The sequence below is a fragment of the Gallinula chloropus genome (assembly GCF_964237585.1).
Source record: "Gallinula chloropus genome assembly, chromosome: 14".
Classification (NCBI taxonomy): Eukaryota; Metazoa; Chordata; class Aves; order Gruiformes; family Rallidae; genus Gallinula; species Gallinula chloropus.
In genome coordinates, this window is record NC_140099.1 from 2737309 (window position 1) to 2754539 (window position 17231).

General features: G+C 41.5%; 1 protein-coding gene across 1 annotated transcript in view; it reads left to right on the plus strand.

Annotated features, from left to right (window-relative positions):
* Window positions 1–17231, plus strand: part of ESR2 (estrogen receptor 2) — a gene marked incomplete at both ends in the record, with an annotated part of 31456 nt that overhangs the window by 12873 nt on the left and 1352 nt on the right. The window contains 4 exons of the mRNA XM_084270508.1: window positions 6063–6362; window positions 11430–11568; window positions 13819–13952; window positions 16214–16388. Coding sequence (XP_084126634.1) covers window positions 6063–6362; window positions 11430–11568; window positions 13819–13952; window positions 16214–16388 — 748 coding nt within the window. The remainder of the gene's footprint in view (window positions 1–6062; window positions 6363–11429; window positions 11569–13818; window positions 13953–16213; window positions 16389–17231) is intronic.

The window sequence follows — 17231 nt, forward strand, 5'->3', positions numbered from 1 at the left end:
GACTGCCAGCAATGACAAAAAATAACTGGAAACCACTCACCCAGGAGAAAGGAAAACAGAATTACTGCAAATAAATGAAAAGTAGAGTCTGCCCAGCAAATTCAAATAAGACAGATCAGGACAAAATGGATCTTCTCTTGGAGCTTTTTGGTGTTTACCTGGGGAGCCTGGGAAAGACTGTGCTGGTTGCCAACGGCAGCAAAGGAAAGGGAGAGTTGCTTCATCATTTAGCTATAGCCACTCTGGGAGCCTTTTTTGCTTCCTGAGGCTCAAACAGATCATCTCCAAGGATCCTTCAGTTTCCCCCTCAGTTTCCCACTCTCACTAGACTCTTATTTCTGCTCCCCTTTCCCTCCTCTCTGTCTCTCTTTTCCCCATGTGCCAGTTCACAATGTGTTGAAAATGTTCCAGAGATAAAACTCCTCTCTGCCCCCCCCAACCCAAATGAGGAGGCTAAAAAGCAATGGATACTGCCCTTGAATACTGGCATCGTTCCACAAGTCTGCAGAAAGGAAACTGGACTTTTCTGTGAGCCCATAGGGCTCAGGGTTTGGAATTGCTTTTCCTCCTGTTTCTAGACAGCACTTTGAAATACTGAGAATTACTTTTCTCAGAGAAAGTAAGTGTGTAAAAACATGTTTCATGGAATTCTCTGGACATCAGATGTATTAATTGCATTTCAGCTATTATAGAAATTACAGTAATTTCAGCTCCTGTTCTCCTGTGCTTGTGGCAGACAGCAGCTTCTTTGTCAGTAGGTCTGCTCCCTGCATACAGCGGCACTCACCAGAACATTTGCATTTGCTTTCAAAGGTGACTGGAGTGATAATGATTTACTAATGTATACTTGAGTGAGTTTTAAGCTCAAGCACTTACTAAAACTTATGATAATATATTCAGCGGTATAATCTGCAGTAGCTGCTGAGCTGGTTGGTTATGTAAACAATTGCTAGGGCCAAATATCAATATTAAGAGCAAGATGCAGTGTGACTGCCCACTGCATCACACAGCAGAGGCATTGGCAATTTTCGAAGAATTTGTAAAGCAGGAGTTGCTTTAAAAATAGTGTGTTTCACTGCCAGTAATGCCCATGTTGGTTTGTTCATGAGGGAGTGGACAACAGGCTCATTTTTAGCAACTTTTTTTTCAATGTGTTTTATTTCTTATGTTCTTGTGCTCATTTACCCATGTGGTCAATAGCACTGTAGCTCAAGGTCTTGCCTTTGGTCCAGCATTTTTAGTTGAATACAACTACTGTCTTGGGTAAAGAATAGCCCTAAATAAGGTGAGTGCTGTAGGAAGGATGAAGGATTTAATCATCTTGTACACTGTCTCAATTGCCTGAGTTACCTGTAAGTGAATGACTATTAGCTGCCAAGTATAGTTAGGGACTTTGTGGTAAATAGCCCCTAATTTGGGAAATTATAAGTGTTTTGTTGTGCCTTTACCCAGCTTGATCCACATCTTTGTCTTGTTAAGCCAAACATTAAGCTGGTCTATAGTTATTTTAATATATAGATTTATAAGCACTCATACATGTCTGTTGGATGCTAATAGATGTACAGGTAAAATTTCTAAGTCCTACCTAAACTTTGGATTTGAATTGAAAGCATATGTCTCTTTAAATTGTTGAAATGTGTTTTAATTGGAAAAGGTTTTTGATGTGTTGATTGATTAGTCAGCACAAATGCTGTTTTCTTAGTAATCTTACAATACACTCCTGTGTTTTACACACTACTCAGCAAATCAGCCTTCACCTGCTTTGGCAATGTATGGTGATTAAAAAAAAAACCCAACAACAATTCAGAATATGGTTTGTTTGGTTTTTGTTTCCCCTCCACCCTCCCCCATCTTTTTTTCATCACCAACAATATATTTATTTTGTAACAAGTATTTTATGCAGAAATGTCATAACACTCCTAGAAATGGGGTTTGTTTTAAAATAAACTGCTTTTTGGGTTTTTTTTGTTGGGTTTTTTTTTTTGTAAAATAAGTACTGGTTATATATGAAACTTGTTTTAGTTAGCTAACCTAAAGTAACCTAAAGGAGCTTGCTATTTCCTAGTAAAAACCCTCCACAAGTGTTGAGACCTTTAATATTGTCAGTAAATATCACAACTTGACTGAATTAGTTTAAGGTGGAGCAGAGGGTTTAGCTGTGCAGATTAAAATTGTACAAGATTGTTTCAATTAGAACAGGATGCTGGACTATTGGGGTTTTTGTTGGGTTTTTTTTTAATTCCATTGATTTCTTTTATCTTCATTGAAGTAGCTCATCACTTACCTGGCTATTTGTATTTTGGATGGGCTACAAAGTGTTATTTAAAAATCTTTACAAGAGTGAACTGGAAAGGACAACTGGGTCTCAGCACCAAAAGCCTGACATATGCTGTGTCAGAGAGAAGTCTGGGTGACAATATAACAGAGCTGATCATGGGATGTTGAGTCCTACAAGAGTGGACTTGGTTCACTTTAGTGCCAGGAGCTGAAGTGGGGTCAATGAATAGGCTGCAAGTTCTTGCTTGACCAATTGTTATTTCTGGACGGTGTGTCCAAACTGCTGGAATTTCTAACTCGTGTCATCAGGCATCTCCTCCTCTTCCCAGCTCCCTCTTAAACCAGCAGTTTTTCTGCCTTCGTTCTTTTGGATATGATCCCTAGCTGAACAATTTTTCCCAATGTTTGATTAGAAGACTGCTATTCATGTGTCATCTTTCTTGGGGCATCACAGCTCCACCAGGTGCCGGAGAGTAAAAAATATGCATGTCGTGGAGCAGTTATTTTTTGATAGCCCAAGAAAATTCCTCCCTGCATCTCCCTATGCCTTTTAGTCCCTCTGTGCTAGTTTTCTTCTTCTGTTCAAGATGCCCCTGCTCAGTGGGCTTCACAGAATCACAGAACATTGGGAGTTGAAAGGGACCCTGAAGGAGGTCAAAAAGCTTCAGCTTTCCAAACAGTAGAAACAATGTGAGGTGTTTCTTCTTGCTTTAGCTCAGATCTCTCCTTGTGGTTATGGTCTCTACCATACACAATCATACAGAAACCAGAGCTGTGGATCTCTCTGTAGATAGAGCACACTGATACCTAGGCATTTCCTCCTGTCTCTCCAGTTGTACTTTTGTTCCAGTTCCTCAGCTCACTGTCGACCTTTCCTCTTTGTCTTCCCTGATGGAAAATATTTACATACTTTCTGTGCATGACATCAGCACAGTCTGCAGCCCACCGTGCCATTCTAATGTTATTCTGAAGCTGACAAAGCACTTTATGATTTCTCTCTTGACCTTTGTGCATTAGTCTAAAAAAAGCCTCAGCACAGAGTTCACTACATCATCCAAGTGTTTTTGTAGGAACTAGTCTATGTCTTACTGTCCTTTGACTCTCTCAGGAAGAAAAGGATTTGTCCAGGCAGATGGTTGAAGAAATTGCTCTGTGACTTGTGTAGTTCTGCAGGTAACATTTTTTTTTGATGTATCATATCAAGTCTTTTCATCAATCTACCATAAGATAGTGTCTCCACTCTGATGGTCTCTGCTGCTGCGTTATATTTCCATAACTGCTGTTCAGCTGCTCTGGCAACTTCTAGATAGATATAATTTGGCTAAACATTTGGTTCTGCAAATCACTGAGTGTTTTTCTTCAATCCATTGCTTATGCAAATGTCATGTCAGTACTAAACCCATTTCTTCATACCCATATACCTTTTAAGGATGCAAAACCCTGCGTACCCATAATGGTGCAGACTTTAATCTGGACTTCCAGTTCCAAATGCCTTGTTCCAGTTGGCTTCTGCCATGCCTGAGGTTCGTTGAACCAGCTTTGCCTATCTGTCTTCTCCAGTCTCTTGGGTTTCCAGGTAGATGTTCTCCAACACTAACTTCTTCAATGGTCAACCTGTTCTCTTTCACATCTGAGGTGGTTTACTGAACAGGCAGCAAGTGAGGATGATAGCATGTGCTGTCAAAAGTTGAACATCCCTAAAGACCTGGCAGACTTTGTTAGTCCTTATCAAGTCTTTTCAGTGCTTCAGGTTGTACTGGACTATCCTTTGCATCTCACCCTCCCCACAAGTTGACTCAAATGGTGCTTGAGAGCTGCTGAAGACAAGACAGGACTTGAAAAGTCACCTGATCTGAGGAGCTGCCACCAGTGAGAGTCTGCATTCACCTGAGATACTATTTAACAAGACAAAGCCTTGTCAACAGCATCTGAAATTAATTGTGTGTGCCCCCACTCCCTTTATTTCCAATTTGGATTGTTTGAACCTCTTTGCTAACTGAAACCATGGCCAGAATTGCATTGCCTGAATTTAGACAACACGTGGTCTCTGTAACTCTGATAGATATGGATGAAGAGTGACAGGAATTGCTGACTTCAGTAGCTTGACAAGGGAAACCTCCACACTGCCATGCCCTCAGCTCCAGTACCAAGTCTGAGCGTGTATTGTTATTAGACACAGATATTTAAGTATTTAGCCCCTAGATCCTCTGCTCTTCCAGGTATCTTGTGCACAAACTCTCTTCTGCATAGCACAAAAACAGTTCTCTAGCAGCTGATCCAAACCTGTAACCTACTGGTAGCTGGCACCCAGATCCTCTGTTCTTTCTAGTGGATGGCTTGGAATGCCAGGTGAGCTGAAAAGCCTTTCCTCTTGACTCATCTGCTGGGTGTCATGCCCAGTCCACAGGCTTGTGATTCTTCCATCTTCATCTTTCCATTGCTCCTTTGTCCTCACGCGCTTTATGAAGCCTTCAATCACATACCCTAATGAAGAAGACCCAGAGTCTGTGACCAGGGCAAGAAGTCCTTAGGCAACACACCAAAAAGACTTCATAAATATAGTAGTGTCAAGATAGAACCAGTAGCAAAAAAGTATGTTGTTGTAAAATTTGTGTGGGACTGAGACCAAATGAGACCATTTATTATGCTTTAGGCTCCACAGTCTCTGTGTGTGCAGTAGTAAAAGTTAGGCTGGTATAGATTTATGTTAGCACAGACATTTTCATACCTGTGAAAATTCAACCTTTGAGTATCATATGTCAGTAAAAGTGTTGATGACCAGCACAAAAACTTAACTTCTAAAAAGATTTAGAGGACAATTTAGCTGTGATATTAGAGATGTTAAGTGCTGGGAGACTCCAGACTAAGTTCCTCTTCAGTATATTTTAAAATATCCTGATTTTTAATATGGTGCAAACTTGCACAGTAGATACTGCCAAGGAGAATTTCTGAATCTGTAAACATAATTCTTGTTATAGAATATGCTGAAGGGGTGAGGGAAGAAGCAGCCATGGCTGAATCTTTTAGCAAATCCCCATGCCATGTTTTTGGAGATGCTTTTAGATTCAAAGGCAGCTATGCAAGAACAGATAACAGTGGTCCCACTAGTAACACTGAGACAGAATTGCAGAATGTTTGATGTTGTCAGAATGAACAGTAAGTCCAGGAATTTAAAGGACTGCTCTTTGCAACCCATAGTATTCTGCATGCAGAACTCCAAATGGGGAGCTTGCTCCTTCTAGTTGTAGGTATCTGGATTTGCTTCAGGGAAACTCTTGCTGCCTTAGTGGGATGTGAGGAGAAAATGAGCTGCATCTCAGTAAGTCCCTACCTGAGCACCCAGCTAGCCACAAGACCCAGCAGTGCTTCAGGCAGAGATTTTTACTGTATCACAGCCCAGGCTTTCAGAAGTCTCTTCTTCCCCCAGTTCACATATCAACCAGAATTTGAAAACAGGAATTGCAGCCAGCTAGCTTTATTTGCATTGAAAGACCTGATATCTCCCTCTTTGATGTCAATGGGAATTTTCCCATGGACTTTAAAGTGAGGTAACTGAAGTTCAAAAATAAACATTTTTAACATTATTTTTTTAGAAGAATAAACAAATCCTCAGCTAAGTCAGCACCAAGTTAAGTCTGTGTGCTCCAGAAATTACAAAACTTGACATTCAATATTAGAACTCCCACTATTATAGGGTCTTTCCCCTTCTCCCCAAGCATTGGGCTTTACATAATGTAACACTAAGAGAAAAATACTTCAATGCAGTTGTGTGCCTCTCATGTTAGGATCAAGAAGAGAACGCTGTGGGTATCGAATCCTGCGTCGTCATCGTAACTCAGAAGATCAGATGCATTGCATTGGCAAAGCGAAGAAATACAACGAGACAGCAACCAGAGTGAAAGAGATCCTGCTCAGCACAGTCAGCCCAGAGCAGTTTGTTTTAACACTACTTGAAGCGGAGCCTCCCAACGTGTTGGTGAGTCGTCCCAGCAAACCATTCACAGAGGCCTCCATGATGATGTCCCTGACAAAACTGGCAGACAAAGAGCTGGTTCACATGATTGGATGGGCCAAAAAAATTCCTGGTAAGAATTTCAATCTTGCTTTTGTTTATTTTATTCAATACTTTTCCCATCAATGTATCATTCTCTGCCCTGAAATAATAGTACAGCACAGTAAATGTGTGGTATCAAAATCTTAAGCTCTTTCTACTGCAAAGTAATGGACAATTTATTGCTCTCAGTAATTCACCTGGATTTATTTTGATTTAGACAATGACCTAGCCTATAAACTGCTACCTGATGTTAGTGAAATACTTGTTAATTTTGCTAAAAAGCATGGTTGGTGTTGCATGTAATTGCTACCTCATCAACTATAAATACCTGATTAATCTGATTGAGAAGGTTCATTAAAAAGGACTATTAACTAGATTGCTATGAAACAGAAATTAAGACCAAATGCTTTCTCTGAATCCTGATAGAGGTTTTCTAACAGAGTTGATGAAAATTAAAGTGCGTCCAGGCACTAAACATCTGCCACTACTTCAGTTGTTGTAGTTGCTACAGAAGAACATCTGATGCAATGTGGCACATAGTATTGATGTCATAATTATTGTGCACTCTCCTTCAAAACAAAAAAACCAATGCAGATGCTCTTTTTTGTTGGCAACACAAAGAACACACACTCAAGTACAACTATGTATGTTGCCTTGAATGGCTGGTGAGACCACGGTATTGTGGCAATGTGCCCTTTTGCTGCTTGTAAATAGGAAGAGGTGAGCATTGCAGTTTCTGCTCCATGCAGTGCTCACAATTACAACAGTCAGAACAAAGAGCAAAAGCCAGAATAAAAGCAGCCAGCACACAGAGAAGATAGCTGGCAAAACTGTGGAAAAGCTTGCTGGCTGGCATAGACCAAACCGTGGGCTCTGGCCATTCGGTGAGACCAACTGATGACAGTGAGCTGAAAGATGCACTGAATACTGGCAGGGATGTAGCAGCATGGGGATGAATCCCCAGCCCCAGGTGGAGTGCTCTGCTAGAAGTGATGCCTATGACTGCACTTACCTCGCATGGCTGATCTGTTCTGCAGTGTAGCCCTCACCCTGTGTCCACTGGGACTGAAAAGTCAGCACAGGGCAGCTTCTCTCCTGGATTTATGCTGAAGGCAGCCAGAGCGTGCTGGTGCATGCCCTGGTCTTGTCACACTTGTGCACTGTGAACAGCGCTGCCTTTGCTTGAATGCTCCTGCAGGTAGACGAGTGCAGACATGTCCTTATGTCCAGAAATAAACAGAGTGTGTCCATAGCACAGGAAACAACCTCAGTAGTGGATGTTTTGTATCTCCTGTTCCAGATCTGGGTGGAGGGGCTGAAGGCTCTACCAGTTCCAGTTGCTGGACCACATCTCCTAGTTGCAGGTTACAGTCTCCACAGCTCAGCCTCAGAGCCACAGGGTTCAGGTGTAGTGCTTTTTGGGATGTGCAAATTCCAGGTCGGCTGCAGAGCTGCTGAGGAGGAGATGCTTGCACAGCATGAGCATCTGAAACCACGCTAGCTAATAGCAAAGTGACAGTGGTTTTTGCCATTAATGTAGAATGTTTTTAAACCAAGAGCCTGAACCCTTAATCCTTATATATCCTGATTTAATGAAATCCAAAAATAACTGTGAAATAAGTAACCATGCGGGGTTGTGGTGTCTATAGCTATAATTTCTTGTCTAATCAGAGAAAGGTGACTAAAGGTGCTGTTTCAGAGGACTCCAAATAGTATGTTAATTGGGTATCAAGTGAATCGTGAAAGAAAACCAGACAAATTAGGAAATAGTTGAATGGAAAAAAAAATAAACCAAACTTTTTCCATTTTCTGATTGTTCTTAATTTCTTTTTATTTTTTAAACTATGTCAACTTTTTTAGAAACACCCACACAAGCACAAGCCCAAACCCTTATCTGCTTGTTGAGATTAGTGTTTTGAATTTTTATTTTTTAAAAGATCCATTTCCAACCCAACCCCCAACTTTATGTTGACTTTCAACATATGTTAGAAATAAACACATTTTCTTGGCAGTCAGAGAAGGGTATGAAGAAAACCCATTGAAGCAATCAAACCCCTTTAAAACAGTTCCTGGGAATGTCAATGCTTTATTGTCTGTGTTTGTTTTTTCTGATCACTCCTGTTACACAGAACAGAAATAAACACCAAAAATAAATGTGATGCTTAACAAGTACTTAATCATAAGTAATACTGCCATATTATGTAGTACTTAGAGCATTTGCTTTAATGTGGATTTATTAATTTTTTCCATTAAAATAACTGTGATGACTGAAGCTCAGGACATAGACTTTCATTTTTCAAAAATTCTTGCCTGAAGTTAATCTCCCAGATCTATGTTTTGGCTCCTGGAGGTAAGGCCTTTGGAACAAAACCAAACAAACAAACCCAAAAACTGCCACAAAAAAACCCAAACAAAACCCAAACAACAGGTTCTCCACTGACAGCTGGGTGACCAGTAATTTGACTTTCTGCAAAGCTAAATATTTTCTTTGGTGTAGCTGTGCAAGAAGCCCATTCTCACCTCTAAATTATTATTGGATGCTATCTTGACACTCACCAAAAGTGAAAGGAAACATAATTACTTTTCTGTATAGATGTTGATGTTAAATGCAACTTGCCTAAACAGGAAATATAAATGTTTACATTTTAATGGCTTTTGTATTTAATATTTAGTGACCTTTTACTGTTGTGTCTCTTACTCTGGAGCTGTGTTTTTGTCTGAACTTTCAGCTTGATGGATTGTACGTTTGTTGTTGCTCAGTAAAAGAAGAGCTGACACCTGGATCTTTTTCCTTCCGAATTCCAAATATTTTAATCCTCAATTACCAAACAGAACATAACTTCTGTAATTGCCTTTTACATTGTTGACCTAGGCTAAGAGAGTTGAACGTGGTTCATAGCTGACTGTATTCCAAATCGATAGGGTGATGTGATAGTATTGAAATTTGGAATCATTATGCAACTTAGGATGTTGCTGTGGCATTTGCCAGTTACTGTGCATCCAGCACAAGTTTCTTCTTGTCTTAGTAATTTGTAATTAAATGATTAAGTATAGAATGGATGATTTAAAGGACAGGAACTACAGCCATAGAAAAATAAGTTGTTTAATGTACTCTCTGCAGCAGATGAAATGGGACTTCTGATGCTGCAGCAGCAGCTGTGGTGGTTGTCAGCTGTCCTTGGGCTCTAAGGCATAAGATTGGGAAAGGAAAAGTACAGTCCCCTAATAGCTGAGCTCAACAGCCATAAATCTTACTGCTGGTGCTGATAACAAGAGTTTAGCAGATGACATCCAGGATAAATCTGGCTCTTTAAGTATTTGTAGATTGAACGCTGGGACTTGGTCTGACGTGTCGCTAAACTGAGAGAATTTCTAAACCCAGTAACTGGTGGTTTATGCTGGAGAAATCAGCTCACACCCGTGTGAAAGTTTATTTAAATAAACTTCTGAAATGTCTTTGGGCTGTTGTTTCCCAGGAAACTGCCACTGTCAGTTTCTGCTATTCACACTCCTGTGATTGTTTTTCCAAAAGCACTTTCAAAATCATGAGCGTGTGTCTGACAGATAATCTGTTGTTGGCTGTGGATTCCGTAGTAAATTCTGTGACAGTGAAATCCAGGAGGGAAGGCACAGCTCAGAGGCTCCTGTTTACCCTTCTTATTAAATAAGGAGCAAGGCTATCGATTTTGGAAGGCAGCACTCTGGCTGTGATAGGAGAGAGTGCACGTTACCCAGTTCATGTCAACCCAGGGCTATCACCAACTGTCTTCCAGCCTGGTAGTTTAGTCAGATTAAAATACATGGAGCATTTGTATAAATTACTGACAGCAGATTTTTTGACAGTGCAAATGTACTGTGTGTGTATTTTAAGACCTCTGAGAACTGGCAAGAACTATGGGAAACCTGTCCCCCACAGCCAGGCTGTATAGTGATTTTTCACTATGCAGGGTCATAGATACCAGCTCGTCTCAAAATGATGCCTACCTAATGCAGCTCTGATTTGAAAACTGGTCTCAGCTTTGAACACGGCTACAGTTTGACCACCAAACTGGATGTCATTGTGTTTTACTCCTCGACTGAGCAGTCTGCTTTCCTGCTTCCATTTTGATAATTCATATGTCTCTCTTCTGTGTGTTTGGGTGTGGGTTGGTTGGTTTTCTTTGGTTTATTAGTTTTGTTTTATTTTTTTTGTGTGTCTCAGTTTTGTTTCCCTTTATCTGGCTTCTGTGTGTCTCTTTTCCCAGGTCTTCTTTTGCAGGGGAGAGGACAGGGAGAGCAACAACTGCATGTCCCTCCTGGCTGTGCTGCAGTGCTGTCTGACACCTTGCTATAACTTCAGGAGACAACTGAATGTTGGAACAGGCTCACACACCACTGTCTTAATTTGGTTCTTGCTTTTAGGGTGCTGTGAATGGAGACAATGAGGACACTAACACTTTCACCAACTGCCTTTGCCTTTTTTTTCTTTATTTTTTTTCCTGTTTTTTCACAATTATGGGGAAGAGGGTGGCAGGAAAGGGATGGGCTGGGGTCAACACATGTCGCTTACAAAGGGGATGATAACACAGAGGAACCGAGATGTGGATTTTTCCAGAGTTACCAACAAACCTAGAAGCATGCCTGTCTTAACAAGATTTTAAAAAAACCCATGCAAAGTGGCAACCATGTGTGTTCTGGGGAGAGAGTGGACTGTTTTCCTAGTAGTCCTCTGCAAGGCAATGCAATAATCTCTGAGTTTCCCAAGCTATTCCCTGGTGCCTCTCCAGGAGGTTGTGGGACCATCAGCTAAAGAGGTGCCCAAACACAAGGCAAGTTCACTGCAGTCACTTTGAGGTTCACCAGCTGTATGGGAGTAATTGCAATGCAAACACCAATCTGCTTTATTTCAAATGTTTTGTGGAAGATTTGACAACCAGAACAACAAATACTTATGTTCCTATTTGAGATGGTCCTTCCAATGCCAGTGCTCCCTTGTCTGGCTTTCTTCACAACACATAATTCCTTTTTTTTGTTTCTTTTTGATTCTCTATTCAGTTGTCTTAATCAAAACAGAGAAATAAACAGATTGAGTTATTTTATGCCATTTTCATCATTTTAGGCTTCATTGATCTCAGCCTTTATGACCAAGTCAGACTCTTGGAGAGCTGCTGGATGGAAGTTTTAATGGTTGGTTTGATGTGGAGATCAATCGACCATCCAGGGAAGCTGATTTTTGCACCAGACCTTGTACTAGACAGGTAAGAGAAACACTTCGTATTAGATTGGAAGTGGGGTGAATGGAAAGAGATAGAGGATTAAGTATGGGAGGTGTTGGTTTATCTGAAAATTGCCTTCACTTGTATTTGTAACAAAAATCTCTTGAGGTTCCCCATCCTTGCAGGGACTGAAAGGAATGCTAACCAGAAATAGCATTGTTGGTCTTGCCAGCTCCTTGGTTCCATGTGACAGTGTGAAGTTTCTCTGTATTTTTCACATCTTTTATTGGTTTTGTTTCTTTTGGCCCGGGTCCCTAGGTGCTGAAACTGTGGACACATCAATACAATGCACTACACTGCAAATCAATTTCTTCCAGCTGATAGATTTTTCTTCCCCAACCCCTCATAAAAAGCAGACATACTGTCACACCATATTTTCATTATTTTAAGTAGCTTTTCTACCCATTTTTCTTCCCACCCCTAGTGCAGACTTCATAAATACCTGTAATAATGTACATTGCAGCACTAGTCAAAGGGATTGAAAAATCCTAGGTTGCTTTTTAATACTGAAACTGTCTTTATTAAACTAAAGCAGAATGTTTGCAAGATTAAATATTATTTCTCCATAACAGCATGTACCAGCAGGGAAGAATATAGATTAGTAAGAGTGTTTTTCTACGGGACCTTAGAAGGATTTGACTTGGGCTTCACGTTGGTAAAAAAATCAGGGGAACAATCTGCTCTCTTGGGTAGGTTTAAAATGCCTCTTAACCTTTTTGACCTGGGGAAATGCAGATCTGTACCAGCCCTGTGGCTGGAGCTGAATAATAGTCATCATAGTAGATACAAAAAGCAAAACGAGTCAGTAAGAGAAATAAATTTAATTTATGAAAGATATGAAATACATCATTATGATTATTATTATTTGCTCACATAAAATTCAGTGCAAGGACACGCTGTGGTGTTCAACACAATGATAAATTCCTGAAAACATATGATACATTTAATTACTTAGGAGCTAATATGTGCTGAACAGTGTGAGCTGCTTTGATGCATTCCTGCATCTCCACACCACACAGCAAAGCAGGAGCTAGTGAGCATCTGGGCATGCTGTAATACTAATTTTTCAAAGACATGCCTATATAAAAATGGTCTGTAGCTCGACTGTTTTTATCCTAGCTGAACTTCAGGTACATTTCCTACATCCTCTGTGTAGACAAGTACTTCTCCCATGGTTGAGTCTGTGTTTGGAATCTGGCAGCTGCCCATCCTTTCCCAAAGCTGAAAATCCTCCTTTGCTGTGAGGAACACAGGAGCTGGCAATGTGCACCTGGTCAGTGTTATCTGCCTGTGCCTGCCTTGCAGCCCGGAGGCTCAGTGCCTCCCTCATGGGACACAGTAGATAAAGGTCTTTTAATTCTCCTGCACAGCCTGTCTTGTCTTAAAAACATTACAGGGAAAAGAAATTCATATTCTAGATAATATATGAAGCATTCCTTTAAATACAGTGTTATAGAGTCTAATTGGTTTTTTTTTTAGTCCAGTAAATGAACACACACCCCCCAAAAAGAAAACCCAAGCAGAAAGCAGGGACAAACTTCAGTGGTTTTAAATTTGCTGCCTTTTAGGGTGGTGGTTTGTTTTTTTTTTTGTTGGTTTGGAGTTGGGGTTTCTTTCAGATCAGAAAATAGGACTGTTTCTAATGTGGAGAAATGAAGAAAGCTGCATTCATTAAACACACGTAAACATAAAAATAACCAAACCACAAAACCTCCAACAAAATCTGTTTACATTTAAATGCCTTCAAAGTAAAAGGTGCTGGGAGATGGGGATAGAGGTTGTTTTATTCTTTAAAAATGGCTTATTGCTCCAAGGAACTCAGTTTAGGGGGTCTTTCTACTTCAAGTCCTGGGGCTTCCCTCACATACAAACAGTGATGTCACCAGTTGTGGTATTAACTCCTTGTGAAGCAAAGCTGGAAATCAACACTGTGGAGATTCAAAGGGATTATCTGGAATTACACTGGCTGTGAGGTTAAAGCTTCTCACAGGAATAGACATACCTGTGCTCAGTCCTGCATCTGCTTTAAAGAGAAGATCAGTTTCTTGGAGATGCAGACCTCCTATACCATTGTAATTTTCAATTTAGATCTCATGATAGAACTTTCTGCCTTCTCCTAAAGATGAAATGGAGAGGCCTTTTGCAGCCTCCTTCGTGCTTTGACTTTTGTCTGGCTGAGTCAGAGTTCCTTAATTCTACTTTTTTGGTAACGTTTTAAATGTGTTTCCATAGGGACGAGGGGAAATGCGTAGAGGGAATTTTGGAGATCTTTGATATGCTCCTGGCCATGACCTCGAGGTTCCGAGAGCTGAAACTGCAGCACAAGGAGTATCTGTGTGTCAAGGCAATGATCCTCCTCAATTCCAGTGAGTAGATGGCTGACTGACACTCACCAAATTGTACTTTTTATGTTGAGGGTGGCTGGGAAATCAGCCTCTAGAAATGGTATAAATATCACATGAGATAATGCCGTTGAGAGAACAACAGGAAAGGACATCCAACTGTCAGAGTGTAAGGACTTTTGCTCAAGAAACGTCTGAGCTGTATCATTTGCTGGATTTAGGGTCTATGTCCTGTTGTAAGAACTGCATGAAAGACCCAAAGTGTGAAGCCTCCTCACAAGCTGGTGCTCATGTCCCAGGCTCTGGGTATATCCTTTTCAGTGAGAACTTTTGCTCATCTCACTGTAGAACCTTCTCATGCCTAAAGTTGTACAGCTCTATAAACTTGTTGTTAATTCTAGTAAAACTACTCAACTGAATGCTGATTAATTGGGCTTAAATGTTCCTATTTAACAATAATTAATTGATTGAAAATACTCAGCTGTTCTGCAAGCTGAATTTCAGGACAGCAGCTTTGCTTTGCAGCCATTTACACCAGGCAAACAGGAGTGTGTGTGTGTGAGTAGGGCAGTCAGCAGTAAAAGAATTTTATTCCCCAGAACATTTTGTAATTACTGTTGTCAAAAAAGCTCAACAACGAAATAACAGCTACCTCTTTACATCTACTGTTTTCAGCCAGGAGCTGCTGAGTGATTCTCAGCCCGATTCTGAAGGGGAGTAGTCCAGCTGTTATCCCACTCATTGATAGATGGATACCATTATTTAAACAGACAACAAAAGCTAAAAAGCTGCTTTTCTTTTTTTCTTAAAAAAAATCATGCCAACCAGCCAAAAACCCAACAAAAAACAGGTTCATGAGCTATTTTTTCCTCAAAACCACACCTTCTAAAAAAGCCCTCTTCTTTTGCCTCTCCCTGCTCTCCTTTCTTATAATAGTTAATCTTTTCCTCCTAATTTTCTAGGTGTTCTGGAGTTCTGTTCTTCCATAAGTACTTTTGGGATGATTTATTTATTTATTAGAATCATAGAGTACTATAGGTTGGAAGGGACCTTTACAGGTCATCTAGTCCAACCCCCCTGCAGTAAGCTGGGACACCTTTAATTAGATCATATTGCTCAGAGCTTCATCGAGCCTGACCTTGAATGTCTCCAGGGTTGGGGTCTCTACTATCTCTCTGGGCAACCTGTTACAGTGTCTCACCACCCTCATAGTGAAAAACTTCTTCATGTCTAACCTAAACCTGCCCTGCTCTAGTTTAAAACCTCTGCTGCTCATCCTATTGCTCCATTCCCTAACAAACAGTTCTTTCCCAGCTTTCCTGTAGCTACTTCAGGTACTGGAAGGCTGCTATAAGGTCTCCCCTGAGCCTTCTCTAGGCTGAACAACCCAACTCTCTAACCTCTCTTCATAGCAGAGGTGCTCCAGCCCTTTGATCATCCTTGTGGCCCTCCTCTGGACCATCTTCAAGAGGTCTATGTCCTTCTTGTGCTGAGGGCTCCAGATTTGGACACCAGTACTCCAGGTGGGGTCTCACAAGAGCAGAGTAGAGGGGAAGAATTGCCTCTCTTGATCTGTTGGCCACACTTTTGATGCAACCCAGGATGAGATTGGCTTTCTGTCTGGCATGTTGACCACAACACTCAGCTTGCTGTCATCTGCCCTAGGTTTCCTTCAATAATGTTGTTGTGTATTTCCAGACCTTCCTTGTGGTGATTTCTTCTATCCTCTCTCCATACCACTAATTCCACTTTTTGGCTTTTGCTGACTTCTAAGGTTTCTCACTGTAGGGAAGCTCCATATTAGGGTGCCTTTAGTGAGCTGTAGGGAGACCCTGGCAGGCTGGGTCTATGAGCAATATCTTCTCCCTTCCCTAGGTATCATCAGATTAAAAAATGGGGGGTTCTTCCAGCAAGAAGGGATGAGAGTGAGCATAATGCTATAATTCATAACAGTCGCTGAAATAAAGGTTACAGAGGGATTCAAAGGAAAAAGTCCTGGAGAATGGTGAGCATGTCTGTTCTCTGGACTGAAGGGCCTAAGTCCCACATGTTGTCTTGGGAGGATCTGGGACAATTACTCATTTTGCAAATTTTGGCAAAGGAATTTAAGTTGGAGCTTAGTGTGATCCCCAGAGCACCGTCTGTGAGGTATTGGGGTGGAGGGGGAAGGCTGGGAATTTTATCTTCTCAATCCTGTTGAAATATTACATCAGGGAAAAATCCAGTCCTAGGCTTCTTTTCCCTTCCCCATCAGCAAGGGAGTATTTCTTTCTCTCTCCGCTTAGGCATGTTTCCCTTGTCAGCAGAAGAACCTGAAAGCAACAGGAAGCTGCATCATCTGCTCAACGTAGTCACGGACGCCCTGGTGTGGGTTATTGCGAAGAGCGGCATCCCCTCGCAGCAGCAGACCACTCGCCTGGCCAACCTGCTGATGCTCCTCTCCCACGTCCGGCACGCAAGGTAAATTATCCAGACTGTGCAGAGCGTTCGTGCCTGTTTATGGCAGCACCAGAGCAAGGCCTGACCTCTGGAGAGCTCTGGAGGGCGTCCTGGTGCTGCTCTTGATCTCTCTGCTCATTGTAAGCCTTTCCTTCCCAGCGCAGCTAAATAGGCGATGTCCTCAAGTGCTTGCTGGGGCTCAAACCCACTGTGATGATTTTAAAATGCTGTTTTAACTGTATCACAGTAAATTGTTATGTATCTGCCTGAAACACTTAATGAAAATAACATGAATCCAGCCTTTCAAAAAATAAAATACAAATCCAGCCCCTGAAACACTTCTGCCCCAAACAAAGTCTCTTTCAAAACTGATCTGCAGTGGGGGCTTGGGTGGAGCAGAGTCTGTGCTGAGTGCCATGTTTGTCTTAGGCCAAATTTGTGTCCTGAGAGCAACTATTAGGTCTCTTGTTCAGGACCACAGCAATTCTGCCCAGTGAATCGTGCCACTGTGATGCCAAGCTGCTTCCACTTTCCCCATGGGAAGCAGGTCCTCTGCTCCCTGCCAGTTCCTGGACCTCCCTGAGTTGCTCGCCTTTGCTTGCAGCACAGTGGACTTGAACAGATGCTTTAACCTTCAGGCTGTTTGCAATTTTAAATTATTACCCAGAGACTGGCTATCCATGAAGAAATCTTGTGTCTTGCAAAGGAGCTTGTGTCCAGGAAAGCTGGTCCTGGGACCAGGCTGGAGCATGCACGGAAGAGGTGGGCATATCTGCCTGTGTAGGGGCACTGGAAGAGGGACAGCCACCTTTGCAACAAGCTTCCTGGCAGAGCTGGTAGCAGCAGAAGCTTTTAGCAGCCAGG